The sequence below is a fragment of the Festucalex cinctus genome, chromosome 17 (assembly GCF_051991245.1).
Source record: "Festucalex cinctus isolate MCC-2025b chromosome 17, RoL_Fcin_1.0, whole genome shotgun sequence".
NCBI classification, from domain to species: domain Eukaryota; kingdom Metazoa; phylum Chordata; class Actinopteri; order Syngnathiformes; family Syngnathidae; genus Festucalex; species Festucalex cinctus.
This window is the reverse complement of record NC_135427.1, coordinates 2,335,830-2,358,366: the sequence shown is the minus strand read 5'-3', so window position 1 is coordinate 2,358,366 and position 22,537 is coordinate 2,335,830. Positions and strand designations below refer to the sequence as shown.

General features: G+C 41.4%; 1 protein-coding gene across 2 annotated transcripts; it reads left to right on the top strand.

Moving 5' to 3' along the window:
• The first annotated feature begins 1,679 nt into the window (after positions 1 to 1,679).
• On the top strand, positions 1,680 to 21,971 carry LOC144004965 (protein quaking-B-like). 2 transcript variants are annotated; one of them, XM_077502724.1, is made up of 9 exons: positions 1,680 to 2,281; positions 3,329 to 3,477; positions 6,451 to 6,567; positions 11,514 to 11,657; positions 13,955 to 14,042; positions 14,250 to 14,534; positions 15,919 to 15,942; positions 17,655 to 17,732; positions 20,246 to 21,971. In XM_077502724.1, the coding sequence occupies exons 1-9, from the start codon at positions 2,140 to 2,142 to the stop codon at positions 20,266 to 20,268; spliced, it is 1,050 nt and encodes a 349-aa protein (XP_077358850.1). In that variant the 5' UTR covers positions 1,680 to 2,139; the 3' UTR covers positions 20,269 to 21,971. The 2 variants fall into 2 exon arrangements, with proteins under 2 accessions (XP_077358850.1, XP_077358851.1); XM_077502725.1 differs by lacking the exon at positions 15,919 to 15,942 and having other exon boundaries at positions 1,683 to 2,281; positions 15,943 to 21,971.
• Positions 21,972 to 22,537: the final 566 nt, after the last annotated feature.

Genomic DNA, 22,537 nt, shown 5'->3' with positions numbered 1-22,537 from the left:
TGGTAGATGTGTGGCGAGCTGCTCAGAGGGGCATTGTTGGGGAGCCATGAGAGGACAATGCACAGCCCCCGCCCTGAATACTCGCCATACCAGCTGACCAGCCATTACCATGCTGCCCCGTCACAATTCACACACACACACGCAGACAAGGCCGTATCCCACCCTCCGACACACACACATATTGTCTCACCTACATGTGTGTGTGATTTACAGCAGGTTATGTTTAGACTCTCGCACCTATCTGTTCCTTCGGCGCTGACATTTCAGGCAGCCACCCAGCGAGAACAAGCGCACACTTGGCGCCGCCTTGTTAGTTCAGCAAAGCATCCACCTGGTTGCACAGCCGCAGGATGCCGCCCCACTAGCCTTACTTCGCTGGAAGGAAAACAGAAGATAAAAAGCATTACGGTCAGGTTTTGTCTTTCAAATTCACAAGAGTGACAAACTGAGAGCCACAAAAAGTTGTGGATGTTCTGCTTCAGCTTTTTTTTGTGCTGAAATTGCATGTAAGTCATAATGGTCACAGTGCAAGTGAGAATATGCAGTGTTAGTTTATTATACATAATAAATCCCACTAGGTCAAGCAATTATAATGTTAAATGTCATGGAATACATTATATGACGCGTGGCTTCGGACATGTCTAGTGTAGAGCCTGTGGTTCGAAATTTATCTTATTATCTCTTTGACCGGCAAAAAGTTTAATAACGATTCATAAAATCACAATATATGCCGCCATAAACGTTAAATGACGTCAACTACGTTTTTTTTTGTTTTTTTTAATCAATGAGAAGTGCAACATCTAAGTCCAGCACTGCCTGGTCAATAGGTTGTGGAATCAAAAACACTCACTAACTATGGCCAGCAGATGGCAGACTTTGATCTCTTTTCAATGGACTGCCGGTGTATGAAATTACAATGGAACAAGACAAAATCTGATTAAATCTGATGAAAGTCTGATGAGCTGTAGCCTGTTGCTTGGTTGAGGTTTTGCTGTGGTGCGAGCCAAAATTTCACATTTCAAGTGAGCTCCAGATATTTCGCCCGCCGATTCAAGTGGAAAAAACAAAACAAAACACGAGAGCAACAGTCTCTGCTGTGCACTGAATGGCGCTCACGGTCAAATAAACACAAAATGAAAACACTCACAATGAGCATGGTGAAGGCGCAAAAGCTGAATTATGGCCAGTTGATTGCCTTTTCTGTGCCAGTTGATTGCCTTTTCTGTATTAGGCTATATTAAATTATATAAGGTCTCGTCAAGGCCACGTGTACCCACAATGCTTTGTGTTGAAATCACACTGATAAACTTGATATCTATCTATCTATCTATCTATCTATCTATCGAAAAAGTCTAATTCATGTGAATTACTGGATACATGTGTTAAATTATATATTAAAAATAAAGATACATTTATATTAAAAACAGGAAAAAACAAGCGTTCTAGTTTTATGCTAATCGTTGTGGCAAGCTAGCTAACCTTCGAGCCAAACTCGCCGGCTACACGCATGCGCGCGCCCCAGGTCGAACGGAACCGTTGAGGTGAAGCAACAGATGCGCATACCTTCACGTTGCCTTGTGCGCATTGTTGTGCGTGCGCGTGCGCGAGGCCACAGAGGAGAGAGGAGGAGGCGTTTGTAGTATGCGCGACTCAATGGGGACGAGCACGAGCCTCCACCCCTCCAGGCGTTGGCGGTGACGCGCGGCGCGCTCCCCAGAGCCCCACTCGTGCTCACCCGCACTACTGTAATCATATGATAGCGAGCCCGGGTCCGCGACACCGCAGCCGCCACCAACTTGTTCGCGGTCCACTTCGAACAACTCTCAAGGGAACTTTTTTTTTTTTTTCCTCCCACCCCTCCCTCCAATTTCAAAACAACTTTAGAGTCGCCGGGGGGGTGGTCGAGGAGGGGCTCGCATCATCCGGAGACGAGTCGGGCGGGAGGCGGCTGTGATTTGAAGAGTAGCCGCTTGAGAGACACGCTCGTCGGCCGGAAGACGGTGGTGTCCTGGCATCGCTCCGTTTGGAGACTTTTTTTTTTCTTTCTGTGTTTGTTTTTAACCCCCCCCCCCTACCGCACCACGCAGTATTTTTTTATATTAAATCCAACCAGGGTGCTTTTGCGTCAACGCTTGAGCCATGGTCGGGGAGACAGAGGTGAAGGAGAGACCCAAGTCCAACCCGGACTACTTAATGCAGCTCATGAACGACAGGAAGGTGATGAGTTCCTTGCCCAACTTCAGTGGCATCTTCACACATCTGGAGCGGCTGCTGGATGAAGGTAAGGTGGTGAGGGGGTGGGGAAGAGTTGGGGGTGCTCCCGCATATCACTTTTAAACTGGCCAAATCTGACATTTTTAAAGTTTATATCTCGTACAATACGCCTTTCTCTGTGCTTTATCAGTCCCACACGCGCGCAGAGTGAGTGAGTGAGCGTGTGAGTGAGTGAGATGGTGATGGGAACAAACAGACAGTTGTTAGTCTTTGCCAGTGACCTAATGCGCAGGCTTATGGTGGGAGTGATGCAGCCCATCCCTGCACAGGAACGACACAACATGTCACTGGGCAACTAGTTCCATTCCTCTTCACTGAAGCGCCAATACTCAAAGAATTACATCATTCCGATAGTGTCCTCTCGTCATTTTTAATACTAATTCAAGCTTGGCGCTCATGACTTGAGGTTTTTTTTTTTTTGCACCACATGATAGCGTGACAGTCACGTTTAGAATCGAAGTGTTGTGGCCGAGCCCGAGTTATGTGGACAGGCGCCCGGACCGGCCTTGTAGTCAGAGTTACGTGGACACGTGTTGCGCATCAACTCATGCTAATTGACATGCCAGCTATTCATCTGTTACATGAAGCAAACGCAAGATGACTTGATGATGACAGCATTTTTGCTCCAGCCTCTTTCACTTCTCATTTTCAAAGTGTCGCCATGACCCAAAAGTGGAGGGTCACAATCGGTTGTTAAGGGATTGTAGCTAGCCACCGAGCTTTCTGAGGTCAGACGATATTTGCGCCGCAAGGCAGCCGTTTGCGTGCGGTAAGCACTTATTATTGCGCCGGGGTGTCATTACAGAGGCATTGTGGGACGCCGGGTCGAGCCTAAACAAACATTACAAGCATGACAGTGTTTTTAATGGGGCCTCTGCGCATAACAGCAGACGTTGCACGTGTTTTCAAAATGAGCAATCCTTTCTGTCTGGTTTCATCATTGGGTCACAATGACCTCTGGAGCATATTTGCTGGGTGAAAAGGGAACAGCATGTGTCAACAATAGCAGCAGAAACTGTCATTGTCGTCTCATGTCGTCTTGCTTGTCCGGCAGAGATCGGGCGGGTACGCAAGGACATGTACAACGACACGGTGAACGGCGGCATGTTCAACGGACGCGACATGGAGGAGCTGCCCGAAGCCGTCGGCCCGGTTGCCCAGCTGCAGGAGAAGCTCTTCGTGCCGGTCAAAGAGTACCCCGACGTGAGTTGGGGCCAGTTTTGTGACCTTCGAACTGTTCTGCCAGCTGTTTACTTTTCGCCCTTGTGCCCTTTTATCTACTGGCGGGAGGGAGGGCAAAATGTCAGTTGGGCTTCACTAGACTGTCGATGTCATTAAAGTTCAATACGAATAGCTGTAAGGCCATTTTAGCCAATCAGAAGCCAGAGGAAATACTTTTTCAGAACAAATATGCATTATTATCGTAGGCGTTTTAAGTGGGCTGGAACGCACCGGTACGGAGCTCTGGCACTTCTAAAAATCTCACTTGAGCGTTCAGGTACTTCTGAACGTGCAAAGAACATACTATCAGCGTTCCGGTATGCTCGACAATGCATGTTTTTATTCCCAAAAACTGTTCCGACAAGCGCCGCTCATCCACAGACTTACATATAGTATGGAAGTCCTGCGTTCATCACATTAACATGCGCAAGCATACTCCAGAACTTTTACAGATCTCTGCTTTGTGAGAGAAGCACGCGTACGTCATTCAATTCGGCCGCTGTAAACGTGACGCTAGCGAACCCAAATGCGTGTGATGAACCATAGTTCTTGAGTTAAGAAAATTACATAAAAACGCTACCATGTTGTCTCAGTTCAAAGCTTCAAAAAGACTCCGGTCAGACGGTGGATTCGCAGCCTGATATAGCACAGACGTAAAAATAAACGGCTGCTCATGGTGTAGCGAGAAGTAAAGTCTGCGGCAGCCATCTTGCGTTGCCACACCTATCTGACCTACTGTAAGTTGAACACTGCGTACATTTCACGTTATTTTCTTCCCTTATAAGGAAAATGTGTGGCGTACGGTTGTACCAATAAGTATAAAATAAGTGTGGGAGAAGCTCTAAATGCAGATTTCATCATTAAGAATGTGAATATAAATTTTCTCTCATACGGTATTTTTCGAGTGCTATTCAGATTGGTCTGCATCATCAAAACTAGTGATCAAAACCATCAACAAGGAAATAGAAATCAAAGCACTTAAGAAAAAAAAAAAAAACAATCGCTGTGAAATGTCAACCTAACTTCTGAAAGTCCCGACTCACAATACTGAGATAATACTCTGAAGTTCTTCCTTTCCTTTCATTATCCCATACAGGGATCCTGACGTAAAACGCCCACGTATAATTACTTGTATTAGGAGAGTACCGGCACTTATTTTTTTCCACTTAAAACACTGATTGTAGGTACGAATTTGTGTTAGGATACAGTTTTTGACCAATACACAGTAGTTTAATAATAATATTTTCCTTAATATGATTGTACGCTGCATTATAATAACATATAAACATATAAGATATGTAAATTTATATAAAATATTCAGAGGAGAAAATTAACAAGCCAGAAAAATGAGAAATTAAGCAATCCCTAAAGTCATCACGTTAATAGGAAATGAGGGAGTTAACGGCGATGTCATACAAAGAAGGCAATTTAATACCTGGAATAATGAGAAACAAATGCTTTCTATAAAGACCAGTGATTGTAAAATTCCTCCGGCCAATATGACATGAGCTGTGATGTCACACAAAAGAGACAATTTACATGCCATGATAATGAGAAATTAAACAATTGGTAAAGTCATTGCACCAATTGGAAATGAGGTCATTAAGCGATGTCATATAAAGGACCCAGATTAATTGCTGGAATAAGAAGAAATGAACGATTTACAAAAACTAGCGATTTCGAAATTCATCCTGCCAATAGGAAATGAGCTGTGACATCATACGAGGAAACAATTAATATGCCGGAATAATAAGAAATTAACAGAAAATCAGTGTGCAAAAAGGTATTTAACAGAATAATAAGAAATTAAAGTCATCACACTGATACATAAACTGTGATGTCATACAAATGAGAACATTTAAGTGTCAACAGGAAATGAGCTATCGTGTCATACAAAGGAAATAATTTATTATATGTATTTATAATGTCAGAATGCTAAAAAAAAAAAAAAAAAAATCAATAGGTAATCAAGCAATCTCATTACACCATTAGGAAACGATCCCCTGAAAATTTTGTTGATTTAGTAAAATGAATGATTTCTAAAGTCATCAGGCCAATAGAAAAGAAACTGTGATGTCATCCAAAGGAGACAAGCCTGCCCCCCCCCCCAAAAAAAAACAAAAACAAAACAAAAACAAATGCTAGAAACCAATGTTTAATTAAGTTCATCCTGCAAAGTATGGGGATCAGATTACTGTATTCATGTTTACTGATTTTAATCAGCGTGACGCTGTATCTCATCCATATTTATAGGCGCTTTAAAAAGGTGGATTAAGTCTTTCCCCTGCCCTAAATATAATAAGGCCCTATGAAGTGCACGTGCATCCGGCACATCCTCCCGACTGACTGCCAAGTACAGTTAAGTACTTCAATATGAGTTGTGTTGATCCGGATTGAAGAGCTCCCATGATTTTTTTCCCCAACAATTTTTATTGTTGTTTTTGTTTTTTTTGTTTTTTATTCCCTACCCTTCACCTCCCCTCCACCACCACCACGCATCAGCTCGCCAATCAGCCAAGTACAATGACAGGCTGTCCTCACTCACATGACGGCGGGGCAAACGCTTGAGATCAAGGTTAAATTTAGAGGAGCCGTTCGTCTCTATCGGCGTGTGCGCGCCCATGTGAGGCAGAGGTCAGCGCGCCGGGCGACGTGTAAGCTACCGAGACGGTATTGTGTGTGAGGCGAGGATACGCACACGCGCCCTCAAACACGGGGCAGCTGTCTTGTTAATCACTCAGTCTCCGTGACAGATAAGGTTAAGCGAGTGCCGCCGTCCTCTCATGCCGCCAAGCGCCCCCTATAATGATCTATTTTGGTCCGGCTTGGTAACGCAAACACATCACACAAGCACACCGCCGACCCCAAATGTACTCCTGTCATATGCGACCCCCCTACCCCAACTCCCCCCACTTGTCTATGATATTATTTTTATTCCTTTTCTTTGGTCCACAGTTCAACTTTGTCGGGAGGATCCTGGGCCCGCGCGGACTGACGGCCAAACAGCTGGAGGCGGAGACCGGCTGCAAGATCATGGTTCGCGGGAAAGGGTCAATGCGGGACAAGAAGAAGGTACGCGTCACTCTTTGACGGGCTCCAGGCTTCGTTTGCAGATCTTGTTTTATTGCGTTTACAAAAAAGGGCTCGCCAATTAAAGGAGCTGGGAGGGACAGCTGTAGCTCAAGGGCCCCCCCTTGAGTTGGGAGGTGTCATTTAATTTCAGTTAGCTCACAGTTAGCCCAATTAACATGCTAAGTGCTAAGAGGTGTTTGTTCTTGTCACTCATTGAACCGTTTCTAGTAGTAGAAAAACATTAGTAACATCCCAATGATAAAATAATGGTCTGTATTTATAGTTTCAACTAGCGTGAGTCACTGACCTGAATATATGACTGGATAGCCGGTAGCTCATACATGCACATGCAAACCATTGAAGTCACAGGGCGGCCATCTTGCTCCTCCCAACTCGCAAGCAGACGACTAAACTATACTATAAAAATAAATAAAAAATGAACAAGTGGACGGTATGTGCTGCTTTGAAGACCCCCTTTTTCTTTTATTGCTCAGTTCCTTAGACCTCAATATTAGATTTGGCAGAGGCATCTTTTGTTGAATTACAGTTTTAATTCTTTAATAACAAACAAATATACAAGTTTCCTCCTGAAAACATCATTAATTAAGGATAATTTATACATGTATTTAAGGCAAGTTGTAAAATGTCTGAAGTCCCCTTGTTTATGTTTAACAAATTTAAAACACCATAAATCATGCTGTTTCTACTAAGTACTGTCTCAAATATTCTACAATTTCGATACTATAAATGTATAGGATCGTATGCCGAGAAACATTTCTTGGGAGGAGCAGTATGGCGGCCTCGCAACTTCAAAAGTCTTGGCCTAGTATCGGCTATCCAGTCCTATATTCAGATCAGTGGCGTGAGTATACCCAGGCAGGCTAAACTTTGCTCCTCCCCTTCATACGAAGCTCGCCTCTCCGTCGAGACACTTAAAACTACTTCCTTGACACTTTGCTATAGTGACAGCACTTTTTTTGGCATCTTTGGCATTTCAGAAAGAGTTTTAAAATGTTGAATTAAGAGTTTTTAGGGAATAGCTGAGAAAAAAAAACACAAATTGATGAATTGTGAACAGTGAACTGCGAATATACGGCGTATTAATGTATACAAAAGGGTGGAGGCCTAGATAGCGTATCTGCCACACAGTACTGAGGATTGGATTTTGAATCTCAGTTATTACCTTCTCGTGTCTCACATTCCAAAAACATGCATGCTATGTTGGGTTCATTGAAGTCTCTAGATTGTCAATCGTTGTGAATATGAGAATATGCTTTCCCCGCCTCTTGCCGAAAATGAGCTGGAAAAGACACCAGGTCACTCGTGACACTTATGAGGATAAACGGCAAAGAAAATTGACGGATGGAGAAATCATTAAAGAAGTCGTAAGAAACAGCTGTGGCTGCAGGCTCCACCTAGAGTTGTGCATTTTAAATTGTTAGCTCACAGAAGCTAAACAAACCTGACGACTGATCAAAGCTGTAACAAGATACGTCTGTGATTCTGCGTAATTATTTAAATACATTTACCAAAGGGGATTACAGATGCTAAATAAACCGAGCCAACCAACAAACCTGCTATGAGCTAACAGGACATACTTGCATTTTTGCTATTACCTACATGAGAATTACGTTTCTTGAAAAAATAATTGCTTAAATACACGTAAGGAACATTTGTGGCTCAAATATAAGTCACATTTACTGACAGGAATGATTTTTTCTTTAAAGGGTCAACTCGGAACAGTTGCGAAGCGTCCTTTACAGAAGCTAAAGAATTCAATGAATGTGCTAAATGCTAACGCAACATTTCTGCTTGTGCGGAATGTTTGCACACATTGTTGACTTGAAACGAGTCACTTATTAAAGGAAACTCCACCCGGAGTTGTGACGTGTCATTGACTTTCGATTGATAGCCAGTGAATGAATGTTGTTACCGTTAGCAGAACGCGCCTCATTATGAATCTTATGGTGTATTTACTGAAAGGAACCCCTTGTTAAATTAGCACCAAGGAACAGTTTTGCTCCAGTCTGCAAATTCACTATTGACCAGCCATGCTGGCATGAGTAGCGGCACAGACGCTAGCTTTAACGCAACATGAGATGTGTCCAGGCTGGTCACATATAATCCAGTACGTTATTGGCACTAGCCATTGCAAAAGCAGGAGTCGTAGTAGAATTATAATAAACCAAAGTGGACGGTTTCAAGAGTTAAAGTGACATATTTCTGCTTTAAAGTGGCATCGTGTTAATCAAATCAATGGTGACTGAGGGAAGCCTCACTTCCTGTTTTCACAGGAAGTACTGTTCCTTTGACATGCTCAAAATAATTGAAATGACTAGTGTCAGGAGGCGTCCAGACATCACAAGTCGAGATTGCTCAATAGATGAATGTCGGAAATGGGCGAAACTACAAAAAGTAATGAAATTGGGTGTTGCCTTCTGGGACCGTATGAAATCATAGTTTTCCTCCTAATATCGAGCCAGCTATCTATCGAGCCTACCTATCCACAAAATGCAATTGGGCGTTGCCTTCAGGGGCCGTCTGAAATCAAACAACAGACACCCTCCCTACACATTATCTGTCTCTATATTTCTAAAGAATGTAAATGGGCGTTGCCTTCAGGGTCTGTTTGAAATTATCTATCTATCTATCTATCTATATTCTAATCTATGCCACCCACAATATGTTTTCAGTTTCTCTCCTTGTCCCGCTGCTTCGTCCATCTGTCTTTCCTTCCTCTCCCCTGGTGTCTCCTCCCGTTGGATGGCTCCAGCTTTCCAAACGGCAGGTGGAGCAAGTCCAGCATTCCATGTGACGCCCCCCACCCACCTCTCTTTCTCTCTCTCTCTCTCTCTCTCTCTCTCTAGAACATTCCCTACCCCGCACACCCTCTGAGAGAGACGCACACACAGAGGAAGGAAAACAGAGACACAGTGGGAGTGGGGGGGGGAGGCGAGAGAAAGATGTTGACTTTTAGTGCTCTTCAAAACGATACATCTCACTTGACAAAACATTCGCAAAGCGGGCCAGTCTCTCACCCCTGCGTGCACGCCCCACACTGCGACGGACGCTTTCGTAACTTCGTTTTCCGCCAGCGTGTGGGAGCATCAAATATTCATCTCCCATTACTTTTTTTTTGGGGAGTTATGAAATATGAACTAGAGCTGAGACACTAAAATTGTTCACGATCCCTTTCCCTTGCCTGTGGGCAGGATCGATGGTATGCTGCAGTGCTAATGTTTAGCTTTGGATCTAAGATTTAGCTTTTGCAGTGTAATGCGTCCATTTTTTATATTGCTTATTTTCAATTACGTCAAGTGTTAAGAATTATAGATATTATATCACTGAGGCAGTATTTTATCACCAAAGCGACAAATTGCTCTCAGCTCGTGCATTAATTGAGTGCAATTTGTTGGCAAGCTAACACTGATTACACGGTTCGCTAACCCTAATGCAGCTCAACTTATCCTTTGTCTAAGTGGTCCTTTCGTTCTTCAACTTCATCCATCGGAGTTTAGCGTGGCAGTTAATCAGTAAAGGGGACAGGCCTGATTGAAGCAACATTCAAAAATAAAATTTAGAATAAAAATAAAACTTCAAATGAAATAAAAACTCAACCAGATCTCTTTTACATCACATTAGCGTTTCAAGCTAGCAGCAATGCGGGGAGGCTCCTGGCACTGTTACTGGTCTGTTTTCTCGTTAATTATGCTACGATGAGAGTTCATTTTTACAGATTTCACATTCACCATAAAAAAATGTTTAATATTTCAACAGAAGGCTACTCCCTCAGTTAGCATCGCTATGGCTAACTCAAATAGAAACAGAGAAAACAACTAAATACAGTCGTGATTAGTAAGATAATGATGATGACATAATATACAGTGAAACAATGAGCACATCCAGTCATGTAAAGGTCAACACTCCTGTGACTGATTATACAGAGTAGTTTCATTGTTGCTAGATAAGGCACATAGTCGTGATAAGCGTATTGCAACGATCGTGAGTTGTCAAAAATTGCGGGAAGGTTCGGTGATTTGGAGAGTTTGAGAAAGTTGCACAACCCGTGACAAGTTATTTCTCGAAGCACTGTTTGTTGTAATTAGATCTCATTATTAACCTCCCACCCAAAATTTCTTGACAATAATATATTCTATATTCTATATGAGTTAAGCAGCAAAATCCAGCAATTTTTAAAGCTTGTGAATGTCACATGACGAAAGCTAGAAAATAGGTGAGCTGTGATTGGTTACCTGAGCCCTTGTGATGTCATTTTCAGTCGACAGCAAGTTGCAAAATGCGTTTTTAAAGGTACTAATTGTACGTGAAAAATAATGAAAGCATCAAATTAATGAGACAAAATATTAACTTTTTATTGCTATAATGGGCTAAATCAGTGAAGTATCCCTTTAAATAAATACTTTGCAATTAAATTCTATGAAGTGAAATTAACAATTTACTTGGCATTACAGTTTATTCGTTATCTGACAACTGAATCGTCTTTCGTGGCTGAACATGCTCAAAAAGTCACCTATTTTTGGAAGCATATGAATGAATGAATGAATGAATGGTATGTGAATGTCGGTGAAGCGAAATTGCAAAGATTTTTACCCATGCCATCTCTTGTTGGCAAAGTACGTCATCAAAATGTGATGATTTCACAGGTTTTAAGTACAGTATACAAATTGGCCATTTTTGTTTGAAACAGCCATTTTGGGCAAATGCTAGGACTGATGCTTAAATGAAATCATCCTCTGGATTCCTAAATTCGATTACTTTGACTTTAAAATGGGTCACACTGACCCGTACCTTAACAGGAGGATTAAAAAAAAAAAAAAAACTCCCACAGCGCCACATTACATGTCGCTCGTTGTAGCGCATTGAATGGGAAAGGACCCACGTCGCGCATACAAACTGAGTGTCGCTTGTTGTTGCACTCCCTCCAGGAGGAGATGAACCGAGGCAAGCCCAACTGGGAGCACCTGAGCGAGGACCTTCACGTCCTGATCACGGTGGAGGACACGCACAACCGCGCCAAGATCAAACTGCAGCGGGCCATCAACGAAGTCAAGAAACTCCTCATCCCCGCTGTGAGTATCCCGAAAGAAACGGGGATGAGAGTTTAGCGTTTTGGTATGCGCGGAAGGCGGGGTTGCTGTTGGGGGGGGATTGTCGGTCCAAAAGCGTGTGTATGTGTGCGAGTATGTGTAAGGGGTTAGGGTAATTAGGGAACACGCACAAAAAGGGGTTGCCACGGCAACGCCGGGTTGTTTGAAAGGCTGTGCGAATGAATGGCGAGTCTGTTCACTCGTCCTCCCCACTCCATCACTCCTTTCACTCGTTCACAACTCACTTCATTCCCAACGACCGGCTACAATATTCCTTTTTTTTTTTCTCCTCACTCCTTTTTTGTCGTTGTTGTCCGTGCACAAGGGGACGTTTTGATTGGACTCCTCGGCATCGCTCGCATTCTCCGGCGCCACCTACATACCCTCCCTCCACAGTGCTCACATGTGGAAAATAGCGCACATATTGTGAAACGGCAAGGCTGCTTCCTCTCGCAACAACTGGGTCAGAACGAAAAAGACCAGCAGTCGAGCCGAAAAGGTTAAGGCCGTCAGACGTCGCCGTCGTCGGCACCTGCTCACTCTATGTTGGTGTTGACGTGCAGTGGGCTCCGACTAATGATACGTGTTGGCTTAACCAGTGCAACTTTGCCTTGAAGCCGTAAATCAGCCGAGCTTCTCAGGAGGCGGTAACCGGAGCTAAGGCGCAACTAGCTTGTTGGGCTGGTGCTATGCGTTTAGCTGTTCGCAGTCTCTGACGATGACAGAATGCTTACTTGCAGACCCCGGTGCTTAGTTTTGTTGTGTTTCTTTAAAGCGCTTTGTGACAGCTGAGGCTGTTTGAAAGCGCTATATAAAAAAAGATGACTTGACTTAAACCTCGGAGCTGTTGCCATTGATGTTCTTGTACCTTTTCCCAGAAATGCTTTCTTCGACTCGCCGATTGGCGGAAATGGCTTTTTAGTGTACGATTAGTACGCAAGGCCAAATGTGAGATGAGAAGCAGCAATGTAGTGGACAGTTTGCTGATATGTGCCTCAAACGTCAACAAATAAGTCAAGTCAAGACCTGCAACTGGCTTCCGAATCCGCACTCACACAGTAACACCACTAGGATAAACTTGATTCTATTATTTTATATTATATATCTCACCGTTTCCTTGTCTTTCTTTGCTGATTGCCTATGAGAACTGTCATTGTTCTGGCGGCGGCCATTTTGAGATTACCATTAGGGTGCCAATATTCTGCATTTTGACAAATATCAGTATTGGCCTTAAAAAAAATAATTGATGGCCAATAAAATATCCATTTAAAACTGTGTAAACCTCAGAGTTTTCAGTTAACTTTGTAAGAGATGCTGCTGACCTTGGGAACGCTCTGCACCTTTTGTTATTGTTTGGAATTATTATTGTTACTACAAGGATTAGGGCTGTGCAATTAATCGAACTTCAATTACAATTTCAATAAATTACAAAACCGGCATAAATGTAAACAAAATAAATACTAATTTGGGGTTATTTACATTTATATATTTGCACCTTTTTATTTTAAAATGACTAATTTAATTAATGTTTTTAAATGTTTACATTTTCTTGTTTTGTACCATGTATCGTTTGGATAATCATGATTTCATTTATTACCAAAATAATTGTGATTATTTTTTCCATAATTGAGCAGCCCTAACAAGGATAAGTAAAAATTTAACAATTCAGATATTTTGAAATTTTGGAAAACTTTATTTCCTGCAGAAATTAATACGGAGCTTTTTACTTAAAGAGATACTTGACTCATTGAGCCATTTGCAGCAGTAAAAAGTTAATATTTTGTCTATAATTAATGTGGTAACTTCATTATTTTTTCATGTACAATTAATACATTCAAAAAGTAATTTTTCTACTTGCTGTCTACGGATGATGACATCACCTGTGCTGAGGAAGTAGGTCACAACCAATCATGGCTCACCTGTTTTCTGGGTGTGGTCATTAAACTGCGCCATGATTGGTAGTTTTCATTTAAGTTTATAAAGACACGCTGATGATGTTAGAATTTTAAAACAAGTATGTATATTGTGTAATTAATGAATAATTTTTTTTTTAAAAACCTGCACATTTTGCAAATCTGAAACGGTGTTCAATAAGTTCATGTTAGGAACGGGAATTTGTATTTTTAAAAAGTTTCACACATCGGCCTTCTTCGCTATTAATGATCTGTATCGGCCTTGAAATAAAAACCCACATTGGTCTATCTCTAATTACCATGCAAGATTGTTTGACCTCCGACCTTGGCGTTGACATTGATGGGGGTTGCGTGTGTCTTTGTTAGGCTGAAGGCGAGGACAACTTGAAGAAAATGCAGCTGATGGAGTTGGCCATCCTCAATGGGACCTACAGAGACGCCAATGTCAAGACACGTAAGGATTATAATACAGGATGGGAGGGGTCCGGGGGGAGGATGGTGGGGGGGTCTTTGCACAGGAGACCACTGTATATACAAACAATGCCTCTGTTCCTTGTAACATAGACTGTTTGTCCCTTTTTCGTCCCCTGTCCATTGTGTATACGCTTATGTGTGGGCGCGCACACACAATCATTGTGCATCTTGCGCGTTTTCCCCGCAGCCGCCGCCGGCTTCCCGCTCGGCACCCCGCAGGCCCCTCGCATCATCACCGGCCCCGCGCCCGTCCTGCCGCCCACCCTGCGCAACCCCGCCCCCGTCACCACGCCGACCATCATGCCTCTGATCCGCCAGATCCAGAGCTCCGCCCTCGTGCCGGGCGCCAACCCGCACCCGGCGCTGGTGCAGCAAGGACCCGAGTCGGGGATCATCTACACGCCCTACGAGTACCCCTACACATTGACGCCCTCCATATTGGAATACCCCATCGACTCGACCGGCGTATTAGGTAAATAAGCGCTACGGGTCATCACGTTCCTACATGGACAATGGATGTATTACGAGACCTGGATACTTGGCTCCAAGGCATCAACCCAAAATTTTCAAATTTAGTCCATGTTCTGCATGCAGAAATTGCTCTTTGCTCTTATTTATACGCAAACCTGGCAATAGCCGGATTGATCATTGTGATTCACTCAAGGGAGTTCTTCACATTATCAATCTGGGATTGCTCCACAGCGATTTACTCGGGAAAGGTGGGACATTCTCAATTACTTCGAGCTGATTGGACGATGCGGCATCTTGTGCACGTTTGTTTTGACCAATCACAGAAATGGATGAAAATGTGTCTTCGGTCTTGTCTTAGGAAGAAAAGAAAAAAAATCGAATGGTGCAAGGGAGTGGGACACCTTGAAAATTTTCAACTTTATTAAATGCACCAAAATAATCAATCAAGCAATTGTATATTGTTTTATATATTAGTTAATTTTAGAAAGTTTGAGGCAAATACTTTTTTCAATATATTAGGGTGGTCCAACCCTTTATCTTATTAGAATAAAGCCGCCCCTGCACTAAACTGCATCTTAATCCCAAATCCATATTCAGAACCAAAACGAGAGCAATCTGTTGTAATCTGACCATTTTTTAAGCAGTTAATGAATGATTTTGAAAGCACTATATCAATAACGATGACTTGACTTGAAGTAATTAATGTGATAGGTTCACAATTTGGACATTGACATAGATTCTAAAAAAGAATGATCAATTATTCACCTCAGTGTTATGAAGATAAATGTTACCCTTTTACATGTAAATAGTTCAATTTTATCTTTTTATATGTAGAAAAGCTCTAAAGCATATCAAATTAATTATTAGTTGTAGTTAAGGCTGCTCAGTTACGTAGAAAATATTAATCACAATTAATTGGTAACAATTTAAATTCTTTCAATCTTTTTTTTGGGGGGGGGGGGGGGCAAAACGAGAAAATGTTTCAATATGTAAAAAATATTAAGACAAATGTTTTTGGTATCCATTTTAAAATTAAAAAAAAGGTGCAAATCTAAACCACAACTCAAAATTAGTATTAATCTTTTATTTTTGTTTTTACGATTATGCTGATTTTATAATTGTAGTCTCCATCTCCAATATTGTAGCATATGGTGCGAGACCTCGGAAAAATGGTCGCATGGCCGCAAATGGCCCCCGGGCCATGGTGTGAACACCATTGCTTTAAGGTCTGTGGTGAACCTCAGCTTGACAAGATGCCACGTTTGTCTGCATTTAATACATAACAAGAGACGACGATGGGTGATGGCAGCCACCAGTGTCCAGCTCTCGTAATACATCCGTCCAAATGTACCCCGGCATGCGGAAGCTCATTGTCGGGCTAATAGTCCCTTCGTCCTGTGTTTTCGCAGGTATGGCTTTCCCAACCAAAGGCTAAGCGATTAGCTATCCATCTTAGCGCACACGGACTGGCTTGCAGAGAACCCCCTTTCCCCCTCGCCCCAAAAACCCTCCCCCTTCCAGAACCAACACCCCAACCCCACCACCCTTCCCTCTAAAAACGCTTCCAATATGCTACGGCGCAAAAGCTCACAGCTCGCTCACACTGTAGGACGACAGATTTTTCGCGCTATAGTCGAGTGTCCATGGCTTCTTCTCGCTAGCTGACTAGCGTGTTGGTGTGACGCCTTCAATTCTAACCTTTTCTTTAAAAAAAAAATAGTTCCGCTTGTAATTCTAACACTTTTTTTTTCTAGTGTAGATGTTCTAGCGCGCTGATTGTGATTTAATATATGTTTTAAAAAAAAAAAAACAATTTTATTGATTCCAGTGCCTCATCAGCGTGATTTTGAAGCTAATAGTGAAGCTTTTTTTAATAGAAGGTAGTGGTTTGGATTAATCTTTAGAGAACAGAAGACCACAACACGACAAGATTCTGTCCTCTTTGAATGACTTAACCCTCCTGTTATGTGTGAAGGTGTGCATGTGTATGTGTGATATGAAATATAGTGAACAATGTGTGTATATTATATTTGCAAGGAAAAGAATTAGCCATTTGCGTGTTGCTGCCATGTCGATATATTTGATATGTATGTATGGGAGTGTGGAGGTGTTTGCAAAATTTTATTTTTTAAATATTTAGGGAAAATTATGAAAATAAGGCCAGCAGAAGATTTATTGTAATTTTAATTTTACATTTTTAAACCAATTTAAAAAAAGAAATCCTGTTGTGTTTCGTACCAATGTTCACGGGTCACTGTGACCTACCGTTTAATCAATATATTAATTAAAATAATGAAACTTGTATATTTTTAAATTATTTTTTTAAACCAAAAAGGGAAAAAATAATCTAAATTGATCAAAAAGACAAGGTCTACATTTTCAAAGTGGTCAATTTGACTGGCAACATAACAGGTAGGGATGTAACGATATCCAAACATCACGATACGATATTATCACGATATAAAGGTCACGATACGATAATTATCACGTTATTGTGGGGAGGTTGGCGAGACTAATAAAGGTCACAATATTGTAAAAAAAAAAAATATGAGCTCATATGAAAAAAAATCCCACAAGATTGTGCTTTTGTAAATTACGGCAATATAAACAACCTACATTCTCTAATAAGACTTAATATTGAGGCACTTACTTGCTAATGCATATTAAGTTCTTCCACATATTGACTCGGTTCACAAGCATATTACGTTCCCTTCACCTGACCATTGGCATAGATGCTAAGCATAAAAGGCCAAAACATCCCTAATGAAAATGAAATTGCACTAATAAACTAGCCACCAGAGGGTGCTAGAACTGCACAACTGGAAATCAACCCGACTTTTTAAACAGATGTGTTCCTTTTAAATATTGTGAACACGACGACGACGATATTGTGGCAGTTTTAATATCACGATATTGCCCATATCGTTACATCCCTAATAACAGGAGGGTTAAATCTTCACCCCCCCCACCGCGACCCCCCCACCTCCCCAACCCTCTCACCGTCAGATTTGTGCGCCTTGTCAAATCTCCCGGAAAGTGGCCGCTGACGTTGTGTGATGTGTCTTTTTCTGATGAGTAACCTTCTGTGTTCTGTTTTGGCCAACGCCGTCGCGCTTGTTAGCAGGTGCCATGACGGCTAAGGTACGCCGCCAAGACAAGAGAATCCATCCTTACCAAAGGGTAGTGACCACAGACAGAGGTTAGTTAGCTCACCAGCCACTTTATGTGTACATGTGTGTGTGTGTGTGCGTGCATGCAAACTAAGGGACCAGTTTATGTGCGTGTGTCTTAGCATGGCATGCCGAGCTCGGCGTCAAATGTGAAAACAGTCTCGTTGCAGTAAGAGTGACGTTTGGGGAGGAGCCATGTCAGGAGGGAGGGGGATGGTGGGGTGGGGTTGGGGGCGTTGCGGATGCTCTTATCTCTTGTTCGATAACCCGGGCGGCCCCTCTCAATTTGAGTGAATCACTCCATTCATGTGACTCTCTTCCTTGTGACTCCTGGAGTGGGAGTCCGTGTTTTGTTTTGTTTTTTTTGTTTTATTTCTGCTACTTCTTATCACCCAGCACGTCCTATGGGAACTTTTATTTATACCCGATTTCATTCCACTAGTTCCCGCATTTTGTTGTGAATGATCAAAAAGTGTTGTGCCCGACGACTACACGCCACTTAATCCAATTTTACTACTAAAAACACAGCGTGTGATGACTACTGAAGTCTGTGTTCCAAGCTCTTTTTTTTTTTTTTTTTTTTTTTTTGTATGAAATACTGTTGTTTGTGGTCTTATCAGTCGCCCACTGGACTTTATCATTGGGACTGTTTACATCTTTCATATTCTATTTCCTAGCCAGAGTGGTGCTGTTGCCATGTATTTAGCTGCAAAAAAAGAAAAATACATTTGTATATAGGGATTTTAAAGTGCTTATATGAAGCTAATGGAACAAAATCGCTTGAAAGTATTTGTAGATTTTTTTTATTTTATTTTTTTTTTTAGTTTGTATATTTTTATTTTTACGGTATGCTTTTTATAGATGAAGTGTCTCCATGTCAAACTTCTATTCCGAGTGTGTAGCTCCTACTGTTCCCTGGAAGGCGGCGTTGTTGCTCTTGTGTGTGTGTTTTAGTTTTTTTTGTTTGGATTTTGTTGTTTTTAAAGATGAGGTGACCTTCTCAATGCACAGGCCTCATGACTGTTTTATGCAATATAGATATGGACTAGCTAGCTGCAATATGTATGTGTGTGAGCAGTGGTGCTCCTGTTGTACAAAACGAGCAAAAAAAAAAAAAAAAAAAGGACACTAAAAGGCAATAAAGACGACTATTGAGAACAAAATAAATCTCCAAAGACAACCTAAAGACTCTAAATTCTTGTAGTTAGACTGTCTATTTTCAATTTGTTTCCTCTAAAAAAACAAACAAATCACCATCTTTTAACCTCTCATTGCTGTCTCTTACTATGGCACCTGTCTGCTCACAGTAGCCATTAGCCGCTCTGCTAATACTTCCTAGCCAATGGAGCAAAGCATAATCAACATTAATAATAATCAGTCAGCCTTACTGGCAAATCTAGCTGCTTACAGCGAGAGGGTCACGCTCTCACCCACATGAAACCATGCCGTCCGTGCGTACCCAAAGTGCACGTGGTACTAAATCACAAGCTGGACAAGATACATGCCACAATCACAAAGACGCAAATTTAGATGAGAAAATTATGTTACCAAAAAAAGTAATCTTACATGTATATTTTCTCAAGAAAAGTGAGGCTGAAATTTTCAAATTATACTGTTAGAAAAATTTGGTAATCTTATAAGAATATCTTTTTTATTTTTTTAAGTCTTATTTAAAAAATGGTATCTTGAAAAAACTTTTTGAGTACAGTACAGCAATTTTAATCAAAGAAAAGAAAAACGTGTATATTTTGAGGTGAAAAAAGTTGTATATTATTGACATAAATATTTGAAAAAAAAAAGAAGCTTTTTTCTAGGAAAAACGTTTTTGGAGAAAAATAATCTATATGTTTTCAAATATTTATATATATATTTTTTTTAGAAAAAGTCAAATATTAAAATTAACATTTTTCACATAAAAAACATTTTTAGGAAAATATAAAAAATATAGATTTTTTTTAAAATAAGATTGTTTTTTGAGAAATGTTTTTTTGCAAGGGAAAAAGCTGTATGTTGTAAAGAAAAAAATATTTTCTCAAAAAAAAAATCTTATGTCAAGAGATTTTTATATATATTTTAAAGTTTAAAAAAAAACCTTTTAGGAAAAAGGTCTGACATTTTTAAGAAAAAAGTTGGATATTTTCAAGAACAAAAATATTTCAAATAAAAATGCTTTTCAGGAAAAATCTTGTATTTCCAAGAATTTTTTTTTTTTTCAGAGAAAACGTCTTTATGTATCCCCGTGTGCACTTTGGGTAATCACAGGCTAGTGTCTCCTCCTCTGCCTCATGGTTTCACCGTCTGGTAGCATGAGTAGCGTCACGGTAGCGGCGGTCACATGACGCTGGGGGCTGCCAAGCATCTGCCCCGAGCACCGTGTGCAACCACCGTAGGAAAAAAAAAATGCCTTGTTGTCATCCCGACGCCACTAGCTGAAACTAATCTCTTTTCTATCTTTTGTTTTTCTTTTTATGTCCCCTTCTGTGTGCCCTTTTTTTTTGTTCAATTTCCTTTCCTGGTCTGTCTGTGTCCCGTCTAACTCTAGCTGCCACGGCAACTAACCCATGACACCTTTTCCACCCACTGATGACCCCCCCCCCGCCCGCGACCCCCACCACCCGTCTCATTGGCCAAACACATCCCCCCCACCCCCCGGCCCCGCTGATCTCCTCTCCTTCCCTCCGCGCCCCACCCCCTCCCACCCCTACCCGGCTCAGCCAACCAGAAGCCGGCGCCGGGACCGACCCTTCCGTCTAACCAGCAGCGGACGGCGGCCGCGGCGGTGATAACCCAGCAGGGACCGCTGCCATCGAACTTTTAGCCCACGTGCCTTCGTCTCGCATAATGCCCACCGCCGCCATTGTGGGGGTCAAAATGAGCTCCTGCATTAGCAATAATTACAACTCTTCTTTATAAGTCAACGACTGAAGACGCTAATTGTTCTCACCCTGCACTCAAACCGTCCACAGGGAGAGAAGTGTTGATATTGTGCATTTTACTTCATTTCAACAAGCAATCAACAATCAGTTCTCACGCGTAAACCCTCATCGTCCTGACTCAGCGGGTTTTTTTTGCTATATGTTAGCATACCAACTGTTAGCATGTTAGCAATTTTCATTCAGAATAGCAAAAAAAATATTAATGACCATCCAGAATGCATTCTCTTATAAACAATCTGTTAGCATGCTAGCATTTTGTGAGTCCTCATTTGAAATAGCGCGGATGTAAAAACTTTAATGACCATCCTAAGGGAATTCTCTTCTAATTTCGAAAACGAGCTGATGGCATGTTAGCATTTTCTCATTTGTAATGGTATCATACCACGAGTCGGGATGTCAAATCCCTGTGGACCCGCTGCAGTGCCTTTTGGACTCTGTTTGCTAGCTTGCTATACATTAGCAATGCTAACGGTTAAAATTAATAAACATGCTAAGGTATTTCATCTATTCTCATCATAAATCGTACCCGGTACAGGGTAAGATGTAAAATCCTTATCAGCATGCCTCACCCCTTTCTGTACTCTTGCTATATGCTAGCATAGCAACTGTTAGCATGCTAGCATTTTATCATTCATTTACCAATAGCACCTGATTGAATATTTGAAAAGTTCCTCAAAAGTTTCATTTGATTTGATTTTATTACTTCTTCCTTCCTTCAAACAAAAAAGGGGCAATCAAGGGCTAAAATGTTACTTTTTTTTCTTCTTTTAAATGTCACTGACGTTTTAAAGCGTGCCTTATTGAATTTTGCGCTTCCATTAACCTCGTCAAGTGAAGTAAAATGCCAAGGCGGATCTTCTCCCTCCGCAAAAAAGAAAGTGAAATCCAAAAAGGCCAAAGTATCGCGGTCATCAAGTCGAGCATTCTGATGCTTCTTTCGCAAGTCTGTGAGTCAACACGCATTAAATGCCAAGTGCACACACGTGAAAGGAAGATTGCACAACAACTGAACAAAAGTGCCTTTAAAAAAAAAAATCAGCAGTATTACACTTTTATTACAATTTACCTCTCTTCATTCTACTGCCCAATCCCTGTCTAAGTGCCACACAGTATTACACACTGATCGATAAGATGTCTTTTTATGTATGTCATGAGGATGGAACACTGTTATATGAATATTGTCATAACTTTGCGCGCACATACTATATAAACGAGCACATGCAACACAGCCAACTGAGGCCTTGGTATCAAACATCACGGGGTCCTAACACCTGTAACGAGTTTATATGTATTTTTATATGCCATTTTGTACATTAAATGACCTTTTCAGAGTTGATGCCTTACTATATATCTATACAAAAGTGTGTCCTGAAATACTGGATATGTTTTGTGTGTTAACTGGAGCCTCTGAGATGAGCGCCACCGCTTGCCTCTTGTGCCTTTACATTATTATTATTATTATTTTTTTGTCTTTTTGACAATTAACAGTAGTTCCATATTAATCTGCCCTTCAGCGGCCACTGTATAGGCTGTACTAAACTTTTCTGTGTTTAACCACTTTAATTGTATCTGCTTCTTTGAGGGGGGGTTCTTTAAAAAAAATATATATATCGACATTAAAAAGATGGATATGGGAATGATGGACTCTTTAACATTGTGAGCAGAAATAACGTAATCATTAAACTCTTTGTTGTAAAAACTAACCAACTTTGTTGCTTCTCTCACTCTCTTTGTCGCACTTACTTATGCAAATGGGCTTCCTTTCTGCATACTAATCACCAAAAACAAGACCTAGTTTTCACACATACACACACAAACCCCCCCCCCCAAAAAAAAACACCCCTTTAGATGAAATGTGGGGAAAAGGCCACGAACGTTCCATCCCACTTCTCCCTCTT